Source organism: Aulostomus chinensis, chromosome 11 (genome assembly GCF_037954235.1).
Source record: "Aulostomus chinensis isolate RoL2024-O1b breed Wild chromosome 11, RoL_Achi_v1.0, whole genome shotgun sequence".
NCBI lineage: Eukaryota > Metazoa > Chordata > Actinopteri > Syngnathiformes > Aulostomidae > Aulostomus > Aulostomus chinensis.
Window position 1 is genome coordinate 12,795,599 of NC_141330.1, and position 17,933 is coordinate 12,813,531.

At 43.1% G+C, this 17,933-nt stretch overlaps 2 protein-coding genes across 5 annotated transcripts in view; both read right to left on the bottom strand.

The window, feature by feature from the left end:
• Positions 1–1,072: 1,072 nt before the first annotated feature.
• On the bottom strand, positions 1,073–10,974 carry nradd (neurotrophin receptor associated death domain). Of its 2 annotated transcripts, none has more exons than XM_086218611.1 (6): positions 10,601–10,974; positions 6,313–6,445; positions 5,822–6,175; positions 5,032–5,257; positions 4,851–4,945; positions 1,073–3,559 (listed from the first exon to the last, which is right to left on the bottom strand). In XM_086218611.1, the coding sequence occupies exons 1-6, from the start codon at positions 10,643–10,645 to the stop codon at positions 3,246–3,248; spliced, it is 1,167 nt and encodes a 388-aa protein (XP_086074737.1). In that variant the 5' UTR covers positions 10,646–10,974; the 3' UTR covers positions 1,073–3,245. The 2 variants fall into 2 exon arrangements, with proteins under 2 accessions (XP_086074737.1, XP_086074736.1); XM_086218610.1 differs by having other exon boundaries at positions 1,074–3,559; positions 4,803–4,945.
• A 3,022-nt stretch (positions 10,975–13,996) lies between these two features.
• Positions 13,997–17,933, bottom strand: part of nbeal2 (neurobeachin-like 2) — a 35,104-nt gene continuing 31,167 nt past the window's right edge. For all 3 annotated transcript variants that reach the window (XM_086218602.1, XM_086218600.1, XM_086218601.1), the window contains 7 exons: positions 17,684–17,856; positions 17,432–17,526; positions 17,228–17,344; positions 16,262–16,423; positions 16,044–16,192; positions 15,835–15,970; positions 13,997–15,650 (listed from right to left, as the gene is read on the bottom strand). In XM_086218602.1, coding sequence (XP_086074728.1) covers positions 15,543–15,650; positions 15,835–15,970; positions 16,044–16,192; positions 16,262–16,423; positions 17,228–17,344; positions 17,432–17,526; positions 17,684–17,856 — 940 coding nt within the window. In that variant the 3' untranslated portion in view covers positions 13,997–15,542. The remainder of the gene's footprint in view (positions 15,651–15,834; positions 15,971–16,043; positions 16,193–16,261; positions 16,424–17,227; positions 17,345–17,431; positions 17,527–17,683; positions 17,857–17,933) is intronic.

Consider the following 17,933-nt stretch of genomic DNA (forward strand, 5'->3'; position numbering starts at 1 on the left):
TAAGCAGTCCCGTCTGGAGTGTGTGACGGCATGTAACGCTGCCTGAGGCCATGCAAGATGCCTGCTGCTCCCACTTAGGACTGAAGGCAAAGAGATCATTAACAGATTTGAGTTCAGAGCCAAAAAAAGGGGGGGGGGGGGCTTCAGCAAGAAAGAGAGAAAACCTTTCCCCCTGAATATGGCGGATAAAGCCTCTATTTTCATCTCACTCTCAAATGATTAAATACCTCTTGAGCGATTTCCCTCAGGGTTTTGGATCGGAAATGTTCTGATACACTAAATCCCTTGATATGGGGTGGTATATTCCAAATATGTCTCAACTTCCTTACTGTGTGTAATCCATCAAGTGGGTTTTATTCTTTACTTAAAGTGACAGACATAATCTTATGGGATTGTGGCTGAGGTCCAGTTCAACAATCATTTTAATTTTTCCATGAATGTTGGAAGTCTTGCCATTTAGCGAGAAAAAAAAACAAAGCGCAGTTGGTATGATTTTAAGTGACACCCAAAATAAAACATATCACACTGATGAGGCCGATTCAGCAGCAGCGCGAGCTACAACGTAAAACTAGAAGCGTTGCGCAGGCCGGGAGTTACCATTTTTGGACATCCTCTGGACTCCAGAAGTCGCGGACTCCCATTTGAACTGGATTTGCTTCATTTGGGACCCTCAAAGACATCTTAGCCAAGACCGAACCGCCTTTCATACACACACAAGACACAAAAACATCTGATCCAGCCGATCTGACCTCAAAAAATACAAGTTCATAAATTACCATAAATGTATAATGAGTGTAAATTTCTGAGTTTTTTTTTTATTGTTTTTGTGCGATAATTTGTAAGTAATTTTTGCTAGTTTGAAAATCCCCTTATTTAAATATAATGAAGAAATTGCCCTGAGCAATTATCAATAAGTTAGCAAGACAAAAAAATGTTTACAAAAAATGCAAATATGTTAAAATGTTTAACAAATGACAAAATAGGATTTTAATTATTTTAATTATAAATGCATAAATTCAAGGGAAATATTCAGAAGGTAGCCTAAATATAAATATTCCAACTTTTGTGAGTTTTTTTTGTATTTTTTTTTCAATTTTTTTTTTTTTAAATTTCAAATCTTTAAACTTCATAGTTACAGGTCAGATTCTGAAAAGCATTTATGAATGTGGAATTCCTTATTTTATTTTGGACCCCATAGAAGATCTTCCACCTGGGGGGGTTCAAGACCCCTCTGACAGTGGGTGACCTAAAGTATGGTGCTGATTTAAAGTACCGTTAGAACAAAGGAGAAAGGTTTATTTAAGCTATTTATTAAATGAATTTTTTTTAAAAACTTATACAAAACCAGCGGAGCATTAGGAAATATATACAGAAACCCTTACATGACTGGCATCATGACTCAAATGATCCCAACCATCTGAGGCCATCACACAGTGTAGCACACCCAGATGGTTCTCATGGATTTTTAATGTGTTTGCTAGTCACTCCAAATGGACATGAAATAATGAAATAAATACAAAAGTAAGAGAGGACGTTAGGAGTGGTGCGCTGATGTTCACTGCCTTCTGGGATGACTTTCTTTTTTTTTCTGTTGTCAATAATTAAAGATGTGAATTATTAAAGGAGAGAGGATTCATTTGTAATCCACCGCACTTCATTAAATCATCTCACAACGTCATTTAGGATATTTACAATCACTAAGCAAGAGCTAAAACATTTTCTTTTTTTTGTCCATATTCCACAGATTGTTTCACTTGAGTGTCTCCTCTTAAAAATAAGGAAACGTCACTGGCACAGCTTTCGTCCTCAGTGTGTATTAATACCAAGGCTACTTAGTGGCTGAAACAGAACAACAATAAAGACAGGACAAAGCGACGCATTTCAACAATGATCGGAAACACTTGACTTAAAGTTCCCCTTGTGAACATTTGGAATCGTTTCACAAAGTTTTCTTACATACTATAATGCCATGGCAGGCCTGATATGAGGACATTTCAGGTGTTTCTCACCGTCCATACTTGATAAACTATCAATAATTCACATTACTTTAATTCCACCTCCAAGTCCATCCATCCATTTTCTTCCTCTTATCCTGTCAAGGGTCATAGGGGGGCTGGAGCCTATCCCGGCAGCTTTCGGGTGAGGGGCGGGGTTCACCCTGGACAGGTCACCAGTCCATCACAGGGCCAACACGTAGAGACAGACAACCATTCACACTCACAGTCACACCTACGGTCAATTTAGAGTATCAATCAGCCTCGTCCCCTCTTGATGTCTTTGGACTGTGGGAGGAAGCTGGAGTACCAGAGAGAACCCACACAGGAACAGGGAGAACATGGAGACTCACACAGAAAGATCCCGTGCTCGAGCCGGGACTTGAACCCGGAACCTTCTTGCTGTGAGGTGACAGTGCGAACCACTGCACCACCGTGCAGCCCTCACCTCCATGTATAAACACTAATATCTGCTTAATAGAGGAGCTTTAAGTCAAGAGTTACCTCATGATCCAGGGAGTAGTTTTATCTACACATTAGATAAAAGTGTTCTTATAAAGAAAGTAGCAACTGCAAGCATAAGAGGAATAATTCAGATTAAACCTTCCATTTCTGCTCAAGAAATCTGATTACTTGGCCATGTAATCCCTTAACTCTTCTTATTTTAAGCACAGAAAAAATCCCAGATGTCAGACGAGTTGTGACACGAAGGTTATTTGTTTTATAAGAAAAACAATCTGATTACTCTCAGATATAAACAGAGGCTTAAGAATAATCACACTCATGCAACACAAGTTAAAACACTATTTGGTTTCCTGTGGCTATGAATACTCACAGTAAACAGGATTTGTACCCATGTAAACAACACAAAAAATCGACTGTGTTGGTCTGATGGCTGGTAACACAGCAGAATTAACAGTTCTAGTCAGGGTTCTGGTGTGTTCTTTGAGCAAGGCGCCGGAAAAGAGGATGTTGTTCCTCATGGCACTCAAGGCTCTAACGAAACACAGTCCCATGATAATTGTTAAGACATTGCAGAGAAAAGTCGATGTAAAGGGCACCGCGTGAAGTCAAACCAGCTGGGCCAAGGGTCATTTTTATTGTCCTGTAAAGTTGAATTCTTCTTGTCGACCACTGGCCCCGTCCATCAGTCACAGCTGTGATATCAGAGAGCCTCCCTTGTCATTACAAAGAGAATTCCCATTCTTCCCTGGAGTCTACTGGTCTCTCTACGTGAGGTCCGAGGAGTCGTCAGACCACAGACACCCCCTGTGTGGGCGAGTTAAGAGCCGTTACCACATCCGACCTCTCGATGCGAGCCAAGGCAGAACACAGCAGTCCCAGAGTGGAGCCCTCCTTCTGGGCCCAGTTAGAGAGGAGAGTGTGAGATGGAGCCTCTCCTCGCCCGAACAGGTCCAGCTGCTCAGGCTCGTAGCCCAGTGCTGCACCCAGCTGTCTCCACCCCCTGCCTCCTCCCTCCTGCAGGAGGCGCTCCACCTCTTCCTGTCTGTGGGGGGCGAGGTTGACGTACAGACGATTGTCCTGCTTACTGTCCCTCTTAGTGCCTGTTGAAACAAGACAACCTTCAATCACTGCCTGGCTTTGTACTGCAAATTAAACTACAAAGAAGTCCCTGGCAGAACATTAATTAGTTGTTAATTTTATAATAAGTTGTAACTAAGGGTCTACCTCCTTGCTGGAGTAGTAAACTGGGTTTGATTACATTGACATTTGCAGCCGTGACTGATTGTTTTCCAGGTGTTAGTCAGACCTCATGTGTTTCTAATCAAACAGTGATAACACTAGGAAATGACTTTTTTTTTTTAATATACACACAATCCTCACCTTTATTTAATGGCAAAAGTTCTTGATACGTTACTGCCAAGATTGGCCAATTTATTAAAGCACTAGTCCATGTAAAGTGGTGCAGGAATAAGTACTAAACCAGAAATGAGCATTGTTGAACGTCCAGTTCTCTCATGTCAAAGTCAGTAGGGTTTTAAATACATGACATTTTGAATGTGGTTCACTCTAGCTTATGATATTTTAATGTTTTGTGCTATAGGATGAAATACGTGAGAACACATTATGAGTCTTAAAAAAAGCAGTTGTTAAACGAGATTACAGAGCGTAGCTCGTTGTGGTGCCGTCAAAGTCTCGTGTCTGCGGTTTAGTTTGTTCAGTCAAACATGAGCTTTTTTACCTCCAAAGTTTGCATTTGCAGTACATTTAAAAAACCATAACGTGTTCATCAGTGAAGATTATCTTGAACAAAACGTGCAGTTTTCATAAATTTTTGTCTGAAACAGCGTATTTGCTGCAGCGATACTGTAAAAATCCCTTTGACTTTTGGTTGAGGGAACTCACAGTGATGCTAACTTCAAGGGTGCTCAACAAAATGACATCATCCGTGCTGCATTCTGGTGTAGCTGTGTAGAACAGGGTTAAGTTCCCAGTACATGAACACATACTAAGTCAGTAAAGCTGATTCTGATAGTCAACAGAGCAACAGCGAGGTACAACAGGACTTTGTTTTTTCTCATAAAATTGTTCTTTTACACAAGAATATGGTTTATGTTATGCATCTTAAGTCATTTTGAATTGTATAAACATGAGGGATTTCAAAGTTCATTCTCAAACAAAGCAGTAACTATTACATACTCTACCTTTAATTTCTTTTCTTCGATGATCTAATTTGTGTGTAGCAGCACAATTTTGAGCAAAATAACTTTGGACAAAATGTTTTAGTTGCCTCATTTAAATCCCTGTGAAGCATCAGAAAGATTATTTAGTGGAAGTATGGGACACCTTTACTGGGCTGATTGTCCTGAAGGCTGTGAGAGTCCAGAAACACACCACTGTCACTTTGGAGCTTCTCTCCCTCTGGAGACATTCCCAGCTCAGCTGCGCGGGCCTTAGAGAGAGCCTTCTTCTGTTTACATGATCTCCAGCTGAGACGAGCAGAGAAAAACAATATCAGGGAATTATTTTCCATCTGAAAGATAATCTTATAAATCCATTCTTGATGAGGTCTTACCATTTATAAGCAACATAGACGAGCAAACCCAGAACCACTGCCGCCAGAACAGACACATAGGCCAGAATGTTGTTGCTTCCACCTTCATCCTGGGGGGTAAACTTTGGTGTCCCAGGGGCAGGACTGGCCTCCCCCTCTTCGATCACCTCATCTACACCTGACCAGCGAGGAGTGTCACGGGGGCCGTCAGACTCAGCGGGACGAGATAGGATGTGCAGCTTCTTATCTATTGAGAATGAAAGGAGATGTGTCATTATGTCGTCGTGCATATATGGACATGAGTAACACCTCAGGGTGCATGAGCCAAAAGTAATTCCACAGAAAGTGCTATCCCTGATGTATGGATAGCCCTGGTCGTTGAGGTCCCCTGCTGGTTTCAAACCTTTCATTACCCCTGTTGCTAACCTCTAGCTCCCTCCTGTGGTCTGTCTATTTTAGGATCAAACACCACAAGGTACTAGCCTGACCCACAAAGGTCAAAGGGTCATGACATATAGACCCAGCTTGTGTATAGACAACCTTACTCCTGGAGAGCCAATGTAGCCATTTGGCAGCAGGCGGACGAATTTTTAGGGTCAGCCCCATTCCTTGGCCTTAAGGTTCAGGGGCAGTTAACCTACCGCACTTAAGTTGGCTCTTTTTTCTCTCCTCATGTTTCCGAGTGTTACTGAGCATTCAGATGCAGGTGCTGACCACATGTCCTTAGATTTATCACACAGCCTCCAACATCTCCTAGCTCACTTCTCTTTTAATCTTTCACTTCTGCTTCCTTAATTTCTTCCAAACTTACCCATGCAGAGGGTGTCAGAGTTGGGCATGCACGGTCGGATTTCCACCTCGCTGTCTGAGCATTGGGTGCAGGTCTGGCAGGGTTTGGTGTTTCCACGTTCTTCAGAGAAGGTACCCGGGCTGCAAATCTTGCACTGCGTGTCTCCCTGTAGACCACACTGCTGCACAGCACCCTCGCCACGGTTGCATTTAGAACAAGGCGCACACAGGCCATGGGTACGCAAGAAGAAGAAGCCGTTGTCGCATTCACATTGTGCGTCTTGACTAGCAGAGCAAGAGGACACCATGGGAACACCGGCTGGACACCGGGAACAGGGAAGGCAAGGACTGAGGCCTTCGGAAGAGGAGAATGTTCCTGGAGTGCAGAGTGGCAAACACTTAAAAATCAAAGGTGATGCGAAGTGTTTCAAATCTGCAAGGCTCTTGGACAAAGATAAGGCAGGTAAAGACTATTCTATATTGGTGCAGTAACATTAGATGATAATTGCTTACCCTTTGGGCATTGTCCACACTTGGTATCCTCTTTCCCACACTCAACCTCCACTCCGAAGCCAACAGGACAGACACTACAGCACTGGCCTGATTCAGTGAATTTGCCACTAGCACAGCCATCCCCAAAAGCAGCCTGCAGGAAATGGATAATCATATTTGTTGAGCAATTTTAAATCCAATTTATTTTAGTCACCTAACTTAACTTGCCTGTATTCTGACACGGGTGGGAGGGAAACATTCACAATTAAAGAACTGGGTGAACTGACAATGGCTTTTTATCTTTCTATCTGCCTCAGTTTGTACCCTTAAAGTGCTCGGAGCTGTTATCTACAAGCGGGTAATGGAGAGCCCAGCTTGACATGAAGGATAGATCCGACATTCCTAACAGATTGTGCAGTGGGTCGATGCCTGACAGGAGTGGCTGGCTTTAATCAGATGGCTTTGGACGAGTGGAAAGAATAAGATATGAAGGGGTTGAAGAGGGAAAACTGAAAAGGAGGAAGGAAGAAAATGAGCTTCCACCCTGCAAGCTTATGCCAAATCAGCATGAATGACAATGTGTGTGTGAATACAGTGTGTGTGCATCAGGGGAAAATTGTGTGTGTGTGTGTGTGTGTGTGTGGGGGGGGGTGTATCAAGGTTCCAGCCCCAGGCGAGGGTGTCAGTTAACCACGGCTGCCCAGCATGTGAGTGTCTGTTTGGGTGAGAGGGAGGCCTTTGAAGTCACCAAGCCCTGCAGGTGTGTGTATGAAGGTCAGTGTTTCACTGCTCCCCTTCTCCAGGCTCTTGAACAACGGCATTTTAAACATGCACACATTTAAGGGAGATTGGCCCTGTGTGCCTGAGGCCTGACAAGAGCAAACAGATGTCTAACAACTCACCCCCTGTAAAGGGGAAAAGTAACAACTAAACAACCTACTGATGTCTCTCTTTGTCTCTGAAGTCTGCCAACAAACACCAGGAACATGTGTGAACCTGTAGAGTCTCGAACCAAAAGCCCACCAGACACACACACACACACACACACACACACACACACACACACACACACACACACACACACACACACACACACACACACACACACTCTCTCTCTCTGTGTCATGCCCCAAGTCGCCAAACACTGATATGCTACAGATACTCCTAGAGAAACAGTTTTGAATTGGGGCTCGCCTCATTCCAAGAACAACAACCAGTCTCACTGTGGCGCTTACAGAGGAGCCTGATGATATCTGACCTCCAGCCACAAAACCCAGATCAGAGGTATTAGGGTGCTGGAGTGGTGGGATCCAGCCGGAACCAGTGGGATGTTGACCGACTGTGACCCACCACGCTTGGAGCAGAGAGGTCTCTGGTGTACCCCCCTCCCCCCCTCTGTGACAGATGGGTCTCCTCTGTTAACCCACACTAATCTTTCAGCCATAAATCCATACTTTGATAAATATTGGTGATCTGTTTTGTTTGGTTCTCTGTCATTGTATTTGGCCTGGTGTGCATCTGGGTGGTGGAGCTGGGTAAACCTGCCCGGAGGGCCGAGTCGGCTCAGAGCAGGAACTGCCGAAGGCTTGGCACTTCACCCGGCGTAGAATGAAATATTTAGAAGATGGCTCACTGGAGATGAGAGAGAACACAGATCTAAGCAGTAGAGTGAGGCCTCATCGGCTTTATACTATTGATCCTGTTTATAGCCATTATAAATAGAAGTCTGATTACTTTCCATGACAGTTATTAGTGTCGTGAGGACATTTATCTGTTTCAGTGACCAGACATAATACTTCCATGGTTACTTTACAAGCCACTGACTTAACAAAGCTTTACAAGAATGAGTCATGTTAATAAATAAATGCCAGTTTTGGGGACCCAGACTGAGGACCAGTTATTTGGGGACTGCGTGTGCCACACTGATTTATAGGTCAGTGGTTAACGTTGGGGTTGGGCAAGCAGTGGTTACACCTCCAGGAAATGAACATAAATCTACTTGTGAACGTAAAAGTCAACAGATTTGCAAAAATAGCTGAAAATAAAAAAAAGGAAAAGCTACTTTTGCTGATGTGTTTCGTTTTGATGAAGGGTACGTGATCGTGTTCGTGGGTGTTGATTTTACTTTCATCTTATATAAGTACTGACTGCTCAGGCCTGGTAGAAATAAAGAAAAATGTTTACATGTGTATTCAGTACATGCATAATGTAAATATCATATCAAGTTAGTTCATTTCTGATCAGTGGAAGTCAGTAAATATCAGCTATCAGCCAAATCAGAAGTAAAAATACCAGCATATCAGATATCTGCAAAAAAACAATCCTATACAGTGCATCCCTCATATACGTCAAATTACACAAAATGTTCATTTTTTAAAAATCTTTTCTTTCATATTTTAGCATGTCAGCATTTTCCCCTCTCAGTTTTGCAACATATTGGGCAGCAAAGCAATTTAGTCACTGTCATAAAAAAATCGACACCCAGCTCTGCTAAATACCATCTAATAAGGTGGAACCATATTTGCCCTTTGACCCTTTGACACTATCATGCTATGGCTTTGTGCTGGAGAGTTTAGGAGGCAAGCTTAAGCGAGAGTGTTCCCTCTTATCTGTTGCCTTCGGGGCAGAGAGTCTCAGGGCCGCAGTTGCTTTTTCCATTTAGGTTAAGAAGCTACAATCTGAAGGGATTCCCCAGTGAGAACAGACGGACCACCGAGGAGCGCTGCTTTCAATGAGGCTCTCAACTCCACGGCTGCCGGAGTCACTCAGTCAACGCGGATCTCACACACACACACACACACACACACACACACACACACACACACACACACACACACACACACACACACACACACACACACACACACTTCATTCCGGCCTTCACTCTTGAAATTTTTTTGTGCCCTTTGAAGTCACTCGGGGACTTTTTAAGCACACAGTCAATCTAATCTGCTTGAAAATAAACACACAAAAGGGATTCTCTCTCTCTCTCTCTCTCTCTCTCTCTCTCTCTCTCTCTCGACCCTGATGAAGACCCTGACCCATAAGAGCCTTTCAATCTAGTTGTGATGTCAGCCCCGGCTGGCCGGGGGAAAGTTGTCTGAGCTGCTGCACACTCCACACACTGATTACTGTCATTAGTAGACAGAAAGCATACGGGACGAATTAAAGGACACGAGTGTTTCTTTTTTTGTTTCACGCCATGAAAAAACTATGATCCTATATTAAACTGGCAAGAGAGAGAGAGAGAGAGAGAGAGAGAGAGAGAGAGAGAGAGAGAGAGTTAAGCACTTCCTGTCACTGTAATCTACCAGTTTTCAACTCAAGAGTCATGAAGTAGTCTTGACCCCCCCCCCCCCCCCCAGAGTTCAGTTTAACTACTCAATGGAAATTCTGTGGTAACATGTACCCCCCCCCCCACACACACACACACACACACACACACTCTCTTACACACTCATACACACCACAAACTGGGAGCAAATAATGATAATTGCTTTGCTCCGGATATCCAGACCCCAGCAGTACTGAGAGCTGAGCCACATTTTCACCCTGAATTGCCGAAAGCAACAAATGTGGCAACACGTACACAAAACTGCAGACGACATGAAGATACAATCAACATCTGCGCACAATCATCCTGATGACTCGTCTCTGTAACCAGGCATTAATGTCGATATGGTGGAGACTTCAGAATGGACCTGTGTGGATATTAAGACCGGTGATTCATTTAAATACTTTGATCCAACCAAAGTGTTTAGCCTCTGATGAGCATGTCAAGACAGGCCTACATGCCCCAGGGGGCTTTTAGAGGTGGATGAGTGTCTGCAACTGTGGACGCTCTCCTTGCACACTCATCTTGGCTTAATAATATACTATGAAACATCAACCAAACTATCACTTATCCTCAAAATACCTTGTTTTATTACACTTAATTTAATACGTTGTTAAATTGCGTTCACACTTTAATGGACTGAAAAATGTGTCATGTGAGTGGAAAAAATGGAAAACAGGCTTGACACAGTTGATTGCTTCAAACTGAAAAAAAAGTTTACATTTTCCAGCATGAGGGCTTCCAACAGGAAGTGAACCACACTGAGACTGTGGGAAACGTTCTCAAGAGGTTCAAGAGTCAAATAGGATACATTTTTAAAGAAAATGTAATCAAAGCTCCACACTGTTTCAGTCAGCTACAGAGTGTCAATAAACATTTTTACCAACAGGGGCTGTGACAGAAGCTGAGAAAGCACCAGGTCGTACAGGTTTAATATGTAAATGAGCTATTACTAAAAAAGAAAAAGTTGCTTACGCTGTGGAGAAGAAGAAGAAACCCGCAGATGATAAGCGGTGCCATGTCTGCAGTCACCAAAACCCTCCTGTCCCGGGAGCAGACTGATCGGTGCCTCTTTCTGTCTCCTTAACCAACCTCAAAGCCTCCAGATGTGTCACAGTAGACACCGATTTGTCACAAAACAAGCTGGTTCGGGCTGGAGAGTTCGGTCATAGTCCAGTATTCAGATTGCTTTTACGCACAAAACAACTTTCAAATGCCAACTGCGTAATCCTTCATTTCTCCCGGACGGACGCATTTGCTTCTGTGGCTGGTAAACGGACAACAAAGTGTCTTGAGTTTCAGCTCGCAGGACACATCAACCGTCGGCTGTGCCGCGACTCTGCAACGGATGAGGCGGAGGAGGAGACGAAGGTCCTGGGTCTTTTCTCCTCCCATCGCTCGGCTCTCACACGCGGGTGCTGATTGGCTGCATCTCTGGGGCGCAGCGTGTGTGTGTGTGTGTGCGTGCGTGCGTGTGTGTGCGTGCGTGTGTGTGTGTGTGTGTGTGTGTGATCCCTAAAATTCTTTAAGTACCTTTATTCTTCCTCCAGAATGAAACCCAGCAGTTGTTAAGTTTTATATATTATAAATATGTATCCACCTCTTGGCCAAATCTTGCTATAGAATTCTGCTGACACATTTATGCATCAATAATCATAATCACGATAGTATCAGCATGGCATCAGCACCGGAAGCTATTTTATAATTAGTTTGTATCGGTCTTATGGCCAATATTTATTTTCCAAGTCTCCCATTGAACAAACTGGTAAATATTTGATTTATGGGCTTTTACAAATGTTTTGGAGGTAATGTTTCACTTCTTCAAATTCTAAGTGTTTACAATTGTGTTTCAGAGCCTACAAAACTATATTGATATCTTAAAAACATAAAAATACCATTCATATCAATAACAGTAAAGGTCGTCTATCAGCCAAATCAGTGCTGGTGTATGGGACATCAGGGGAACAAAAATCCAGTATTGTGCTTCCCTAATAATTCACAAATATAATGGTGCAATCATTTTAGGGTCTTGGCCTGAAGGTACTTCAGGCCTATTATGTTTGCTCGTTGTTTCTGTCTTTTATTTAAAGTCATCTTTGATAACAATCGGTAAATTCACCTCAAGTCACAGGAGTGCGTCTTTTCTTATTCGTTTTATATTCAACTTTGGGTCCATAGTAACATGGACACTAGCTGCCACCTCAAGGAATCCTAATCCACTAATCAAGATTAAAATGCTTCAGTTCACAAGAAAACTAATACAAATCCCCCTCATCCACACACACACACACACACACACACACACACACACACACACACACACACACACACACACACACACTACTATGTGGTTAAACTCTATTAAAGGGAGTGACCTTCCACCACTTAGGCACACTTGCATAGAGCTGCGATCAGTTGTTATCAGAGACAAAAGAAAAGCATGTGAATCAAACAAGATCCTCCTAAAAAGAAGCCCATGTTTGATCTCTGCAATTCAAAAGATTAGAAAACCAACGCAGGCTAAATTGCACACCTTGTAAATTGTAGTGAATGCATCACAGGGGGGCCCCGAGACTTCAGAGGAAAACAAATGGGGGGATCTCTCAGACACAATACTGCTCGCACTTCAAAGCCGGCTGAGGGACGAGAGCCGGCTGCAAGGATGCTCTGGCTCTGATAAACCTGCAGTCATATTTCTGCCACGTGCACGCAGAACTCTTTTGGTTCATTTCTGCATGTAGACAGAGACGCTTTTGTTTCCATGATTTGTGCTCTTTTTAAAAGCCGGTTTGACAAAACTTCAATTCTGAGATGCATTTTTCTCAGCGACAGAAAAGAAAAAAGGTGGAGTGATTACATGAGTTTTCTTTAAACATAAGTGATTGGTATGTACTGTAAAATGATTATAATACTGGGTACTTACATAGTGCTTTCTTTTTTAGCCTGTTAAAGATGCTGTATGAAGAAGTGAGCTAAAAGTAAATAAACAGGAAAAAAGAGGTCAACAGAGGTTTGATGGTTAGCTGTTAAAATAGCAGTTAAAATAAATCTTAAACCTGTTTTTCCCCCCTGACTTGCACAGGCCCCCATTTTTAGGAGACTTTTAGGAGGCAAAAAATCCTTGATAAAACTTTTTTTAAATTTATATTTAAGCGTCTTGAATCACCTTCACCCATAAAATCACCTCCTTTATAAATGGGTGGAAACGATAAGGCAGCTACTAAAAATCCTCGCGGTTCACAGGCTGACAGGATGGGGGGGGGGGAGTGGGGGGGCGTTGACAGAGGCTTGTTTCGAGGGTTGTTGTTGGCAGGAACAACCTGAACAACACAGAAATTGCAGCATTTCACGATGGCCAGCCGTCCCCTGACTCTGCCCTTGGGTCTGGAGAGGTCGGAGGGAGATACTGGCAGTAACTAGGAACGAGGTGTCAACCCCTCCCACCATTGAGAGCACATCAGAGCGACTCTATCCCTCCTCACCCTCCTACTCCACTTCCCTTCTTCACTACTCTGGCTTGTATTTGAACTGAGGTCCACAGGTTAGTTTTATCACCCCTCCCCACCCGGTGAATTGTACCCTGGAGGTGTTTATGGGGAGGCCGACAGGATGTTCGGCCCACCAGGAGATCAAAGTCTCCTCTTCAAGTAAAATGTGCTCACTGTGACCTTTTCAACTCCAATAGGGTTAACATCACAGACGCATGCAAGGCCAGGATTACAGTCGAGGAGCGGGATCGACGTTGTGGCAGCAGATCGGTTTCCTTCCTACCACACAAGAATCACAGCTCAGTTTTCAGAAACAGCGGATCATCCTCAGGATATGGGCTTGGGGTTCACTCAGAGGAGCCACAATTATTGGCCTTATTAGGGCAACTCCAGGACAATGTTCACTTTTCAGAAGAGTTTTTTTTTTTAAAATGCTTATTTGCACTGACATGAGCCAGAAATCATACTGGTGATAAAATCAATGTCAGTGCTGCTTAAATAATGTTTGTATACATTTATATATGTATAATTTGCCAATTAAAGTTGGAAACTGTGGGGCTGAGAGGAAATTATTGGATTTTTTTTCTTTTTTTAATTTCAAGGTCTTTTTTTCCAGTGGGAATGATGTCACACACACCATCTAATGCCCAAAAACCACAAAAAAAAATCAAAAAATAATTCTCCAGTCACATTCATTTATATATATAAAAAAAAAACAAAATACAAAAAAACAGGCATAAATCTAAAAACCTGAAAACTGCATGTCGTAAGAGCAGAATAGGTTGATATTTGGATGGTTTCTGGAGCTGTAAAAATGTGAGGATAACTGATAATGAAAAATAAAGTTTAAAATTTCAATACACATTGAAAGACCACAGGCTGATCATGTTTTAAAAGTACAGTGTATTGTTGACATTTTTTTTTCAAGAAAAAAAAACCCCAAAACATTTCATAGGCTTAATAATAGTGGTTGAAGAGAAATGGATCAAATCCAAATTCAAGGCAGTGCTGGCCTTAACTTAAGGCTGTTGGGTGATTATTTTAGTCTAAATCAGAACATTTCAACAATATACAGCATTGGATACATTATATACAGGTTTTGATGGCCGACTGGCTGTGAGTCAGTCTGATATGAGCATTAATGCATAGTTAGAGGCAGATAACATTCACAACAAGCACGTGTGTTGCATGAGATCGGAACTGAGAGAGCAAACAATCTCTCGGATTGCCGGGTTGCGTAGAGACAATGTGATTTTAGATGGCCCGGTGTCCTGCTTTCTTGTACACTGGTAAAGATTCTTGATCTCCTTTCTTCCCGTTGCTCACTCCCACATGTCTGTACGCTGCACGTCATGAGTGCTGCATTCACTCTTCCCTTTGTCTGGTCCCACATCATGACGCTGCATGACACAAACCGCAGTAAAAGAAGCTGGCAGGAAGTAGATTCCTCTGAGGCGCTTTCGTTTGAGAGTCATCGTGTCTTCAGATGTCTTCAGCACTCCGTAAACAGTCTGACACCAGCACAAGCAAGCATGTGCTCTGTCCACCAACTCTTAACATGAGTCACGCAGTGCGTTAGATCAGCAGGGATGAGCCGGACATATAGACAGATGATGGGGACCACTCTTCATACATTTATCAAGACACAAAATAAAAGGCACTTCTTTAAATAACTGAATGGATACGGGATAAAGAGTGATAAAACAGGAGCAACTGTAAGGCAACGGAAGGTTTTCCTTTCGAGAAAATAAAAAAGTGAATATATTTCACATACTCGAACATTAAAGCAGTTACTGCTTTAATTGTAACAGCTGCTTTGAGCCTAAGAGAACAGCAGCCAAGATGAGCAGAGCCTGATATCAGCTGATCACACCCCAACAGACAGCAGGTTCACTTGTTAGCACTCGACCCTCTTGTGGTATTCACCAGTATTGCGACACTGAAATCTCAAGCAACTGTAGTTTTCAAGTTTCCAGGAGTTTTAAGGAGGTGCCAAACAATGGCTCTGGAACATTCATCTGCACAGGAACATGAAGCCCGGTGGGGTGGGGGTCACAGTCTCTCACTGCATCTGAAGCTGAATCACACTCCTGAAACATGACTCACTATGACTGTAAAGTTCTACAGTAGCTCTCAAATACTGAGCCTCTACATAAAAAAACAAAACAAAAACATAACAAGGCCTCTCTTTGGAATGATGCTGATTAAAAGACACACACACACACACACACACACACACACACACACACACACACACTAAAATATCAAATTTAGAAGTAAAAAGTGCTCAGTGTACAATTGTTCTCTCTCAGAGAGATCAGTGGCTGAGGAGGATCCTTTCCCAGCTCGTAAAAGACCAACATAGTGAGTCTGGTGAGCATCATCAGCGGGGCAGGTTTCTGCACAGAGTTCCACCATCGATGCTAATCTCAATTCCCAGCAATCTCAGTGGGATTGTACTCTGTTTCACCTGCCGACACCTGAGAGATGCGACGTGTGGAGCCCCACAGGCGACGGGAGAATTGTCCAGAGCGAACCTGAAACCAGGAGAGAAAACATGATAATCTTGACTGCAGGGCTTTAACAGAGATGTGAGGCCAAAGACATACAATTATCATGTGAAAAAGCTGGTTTTCCACAAGTACTTAGCATATGAGCCCCTCCCCCCCCCAACACACACACACACACATACACACACCACTCTTCAAGTCCTGCTCTCACCTCCTCTGGCTTCCCCGCCCCCACCACTATTAACTTCCCATCTTCCAGTCCCACAAGGATGTGGCTGCACTCTTTGGTGACAAACACACTCCTCACTGGGATTTTCATGGCCAGGGGGGTCACAGCAGCTTTCAGGCTGTCAAACCAAAAATTACAGGATTAATATTCCCATAAAGCCCTTCTAGACAGGACACTTCACACACATCTACCTGCACAGATGATGAATGTGGAGGCCGCCCTGCATGGTGCCCAGGAGGATGTAGTCAGACAACAGGTGGAGGGCCGTCACTTGCTCCATCATGGTGAAGGAAGACAACAGGCAACCATTGACTGAGTAAACATGGATGGAGCACTTGCCCTGCAGAGATAAGCAGAGTTTTGGCAGGCTGGAAAACTAGTTTGTGCATATTTAGATGTTTCAACATACCTTCCTAGGAAGCCGCTCCTCCAGCGAGGTCTGCACCACAATGTGGCCCTCCATGCCCACCTGGAGCTCAGAGACCTGGGCGGGCACGCCGCTGTCACACGGAGGCCGCAGTGTTCTCAAGAACTGGCCTCGTCTGATGGTGTGCACGATCACAGTCCCATCCTGACAGAGAATACACGACAAGGACGGGTCAGTCAGAGTGCTACAGAAGTTAACTATGGTTTGTATACATGATGATAAAATACCAAGTAGCTTCGAAGGTTTATGACATTGTTTGTTCATATGTTAGCAAGATCACACAAAAACTACAGGGCCACTTTCCTGAAAATTTGCTGAAGGAGTGTAGGAGTAGCATGAACAAAGGAAGAACACTAAAATCTAACTGATCTATTAAATCAGGCTAAAAAACTAAACTGAAAGAAACATTTTGCAGAGGTCTGCAGCGTCTGAATGCATTTGTAGTTTCCTGGAGTTTTGGTATCTACAATCCTGCATACGGACATTGTTGTTCACACCCGCAGCACTACAGAGATAAAATGAAATGCTTCTTATTTCAATATTATCATTGTACTTGAAAATGAATCTGCAACTTTTCAAATGATTCCATTTTTTAAAAGAATTTCTATACAAAACTGCAGCTTTCAGCTTCTCACATGTATAAATGTTTCTTTTCCTAAACAGGAAAAAAGTGAATGTTAACAGATTCTTATTTTTCATACACCAATGTTGATAGACTGAGCGACTGATTGATTGATTGATCAACTGATCAATTAATTGGTTGATCGATTGGTTGATTATGTGAGTGTGTTGTTTGTATGTGAGAGGAATCACGCAAAAAATAAGGCTCTTGTACAACTTTTCATTGTAAACAATTATTTAAGGTTTGCGATGTTGGCCTTGGTGGATGTCTGGGTGCACTTCTTTTAGAAAAAATAAAAAAGAGTCAACTTCACAAATATCTCTGACTTTTGACCCTGACACTGCCATGTCCAGTTCTGTGCTGATGGCAACGCAGGTGACCTCCTGGTCGTGTCCACACAGAACCTGCACCGGACGAGGAGACAGAGTGCTGGAGAAACCACCCTGAAGGACAACAAGGAGAACCCTGACTTAGTCACAGCAGCCACTAATTCTTCTCACGTGGACAAACTAGTTAACAAAGATGCTTACCTGTTGTAGGACCTGCCACACAATACAGGATGTGTCCCTGGAACCAGAGATGAGGTAGATGCCACAGAGATCCAGAGCCAGGCAAGTCACTACGTCTTTGAAGGACACATAAAACACAAATATGTAATAATAACACGTAAAGAAAAAAAATTATATATATATACACACACATTTATTTATTCATATTTATATTGATTTATATATTTGTGTGTGTGTGTGTGTGTGTGTGTGTGTGTGTTTTCGAGAGCTCACCTATGTGCCGGCAGATCCTGCCCACCAGCTTGCCCTTGGCCAGTTGGGTGACACGGAGACTGCAGTCCCAGTGTCCTCCGCTAAACAGCAGGCGTCCATCATTGGACACCACCAGAACCTGAGCGCTGAGGTCCACGCCAGGGGAGAACGGCCCGCTCAAGAAACGCTGAGTTCTGCAGCGCAAAGATAGTCAGCCAAAACATCCCCGCTGTCTCTATCATGACATCATTTTAACATGTCATATACGTGT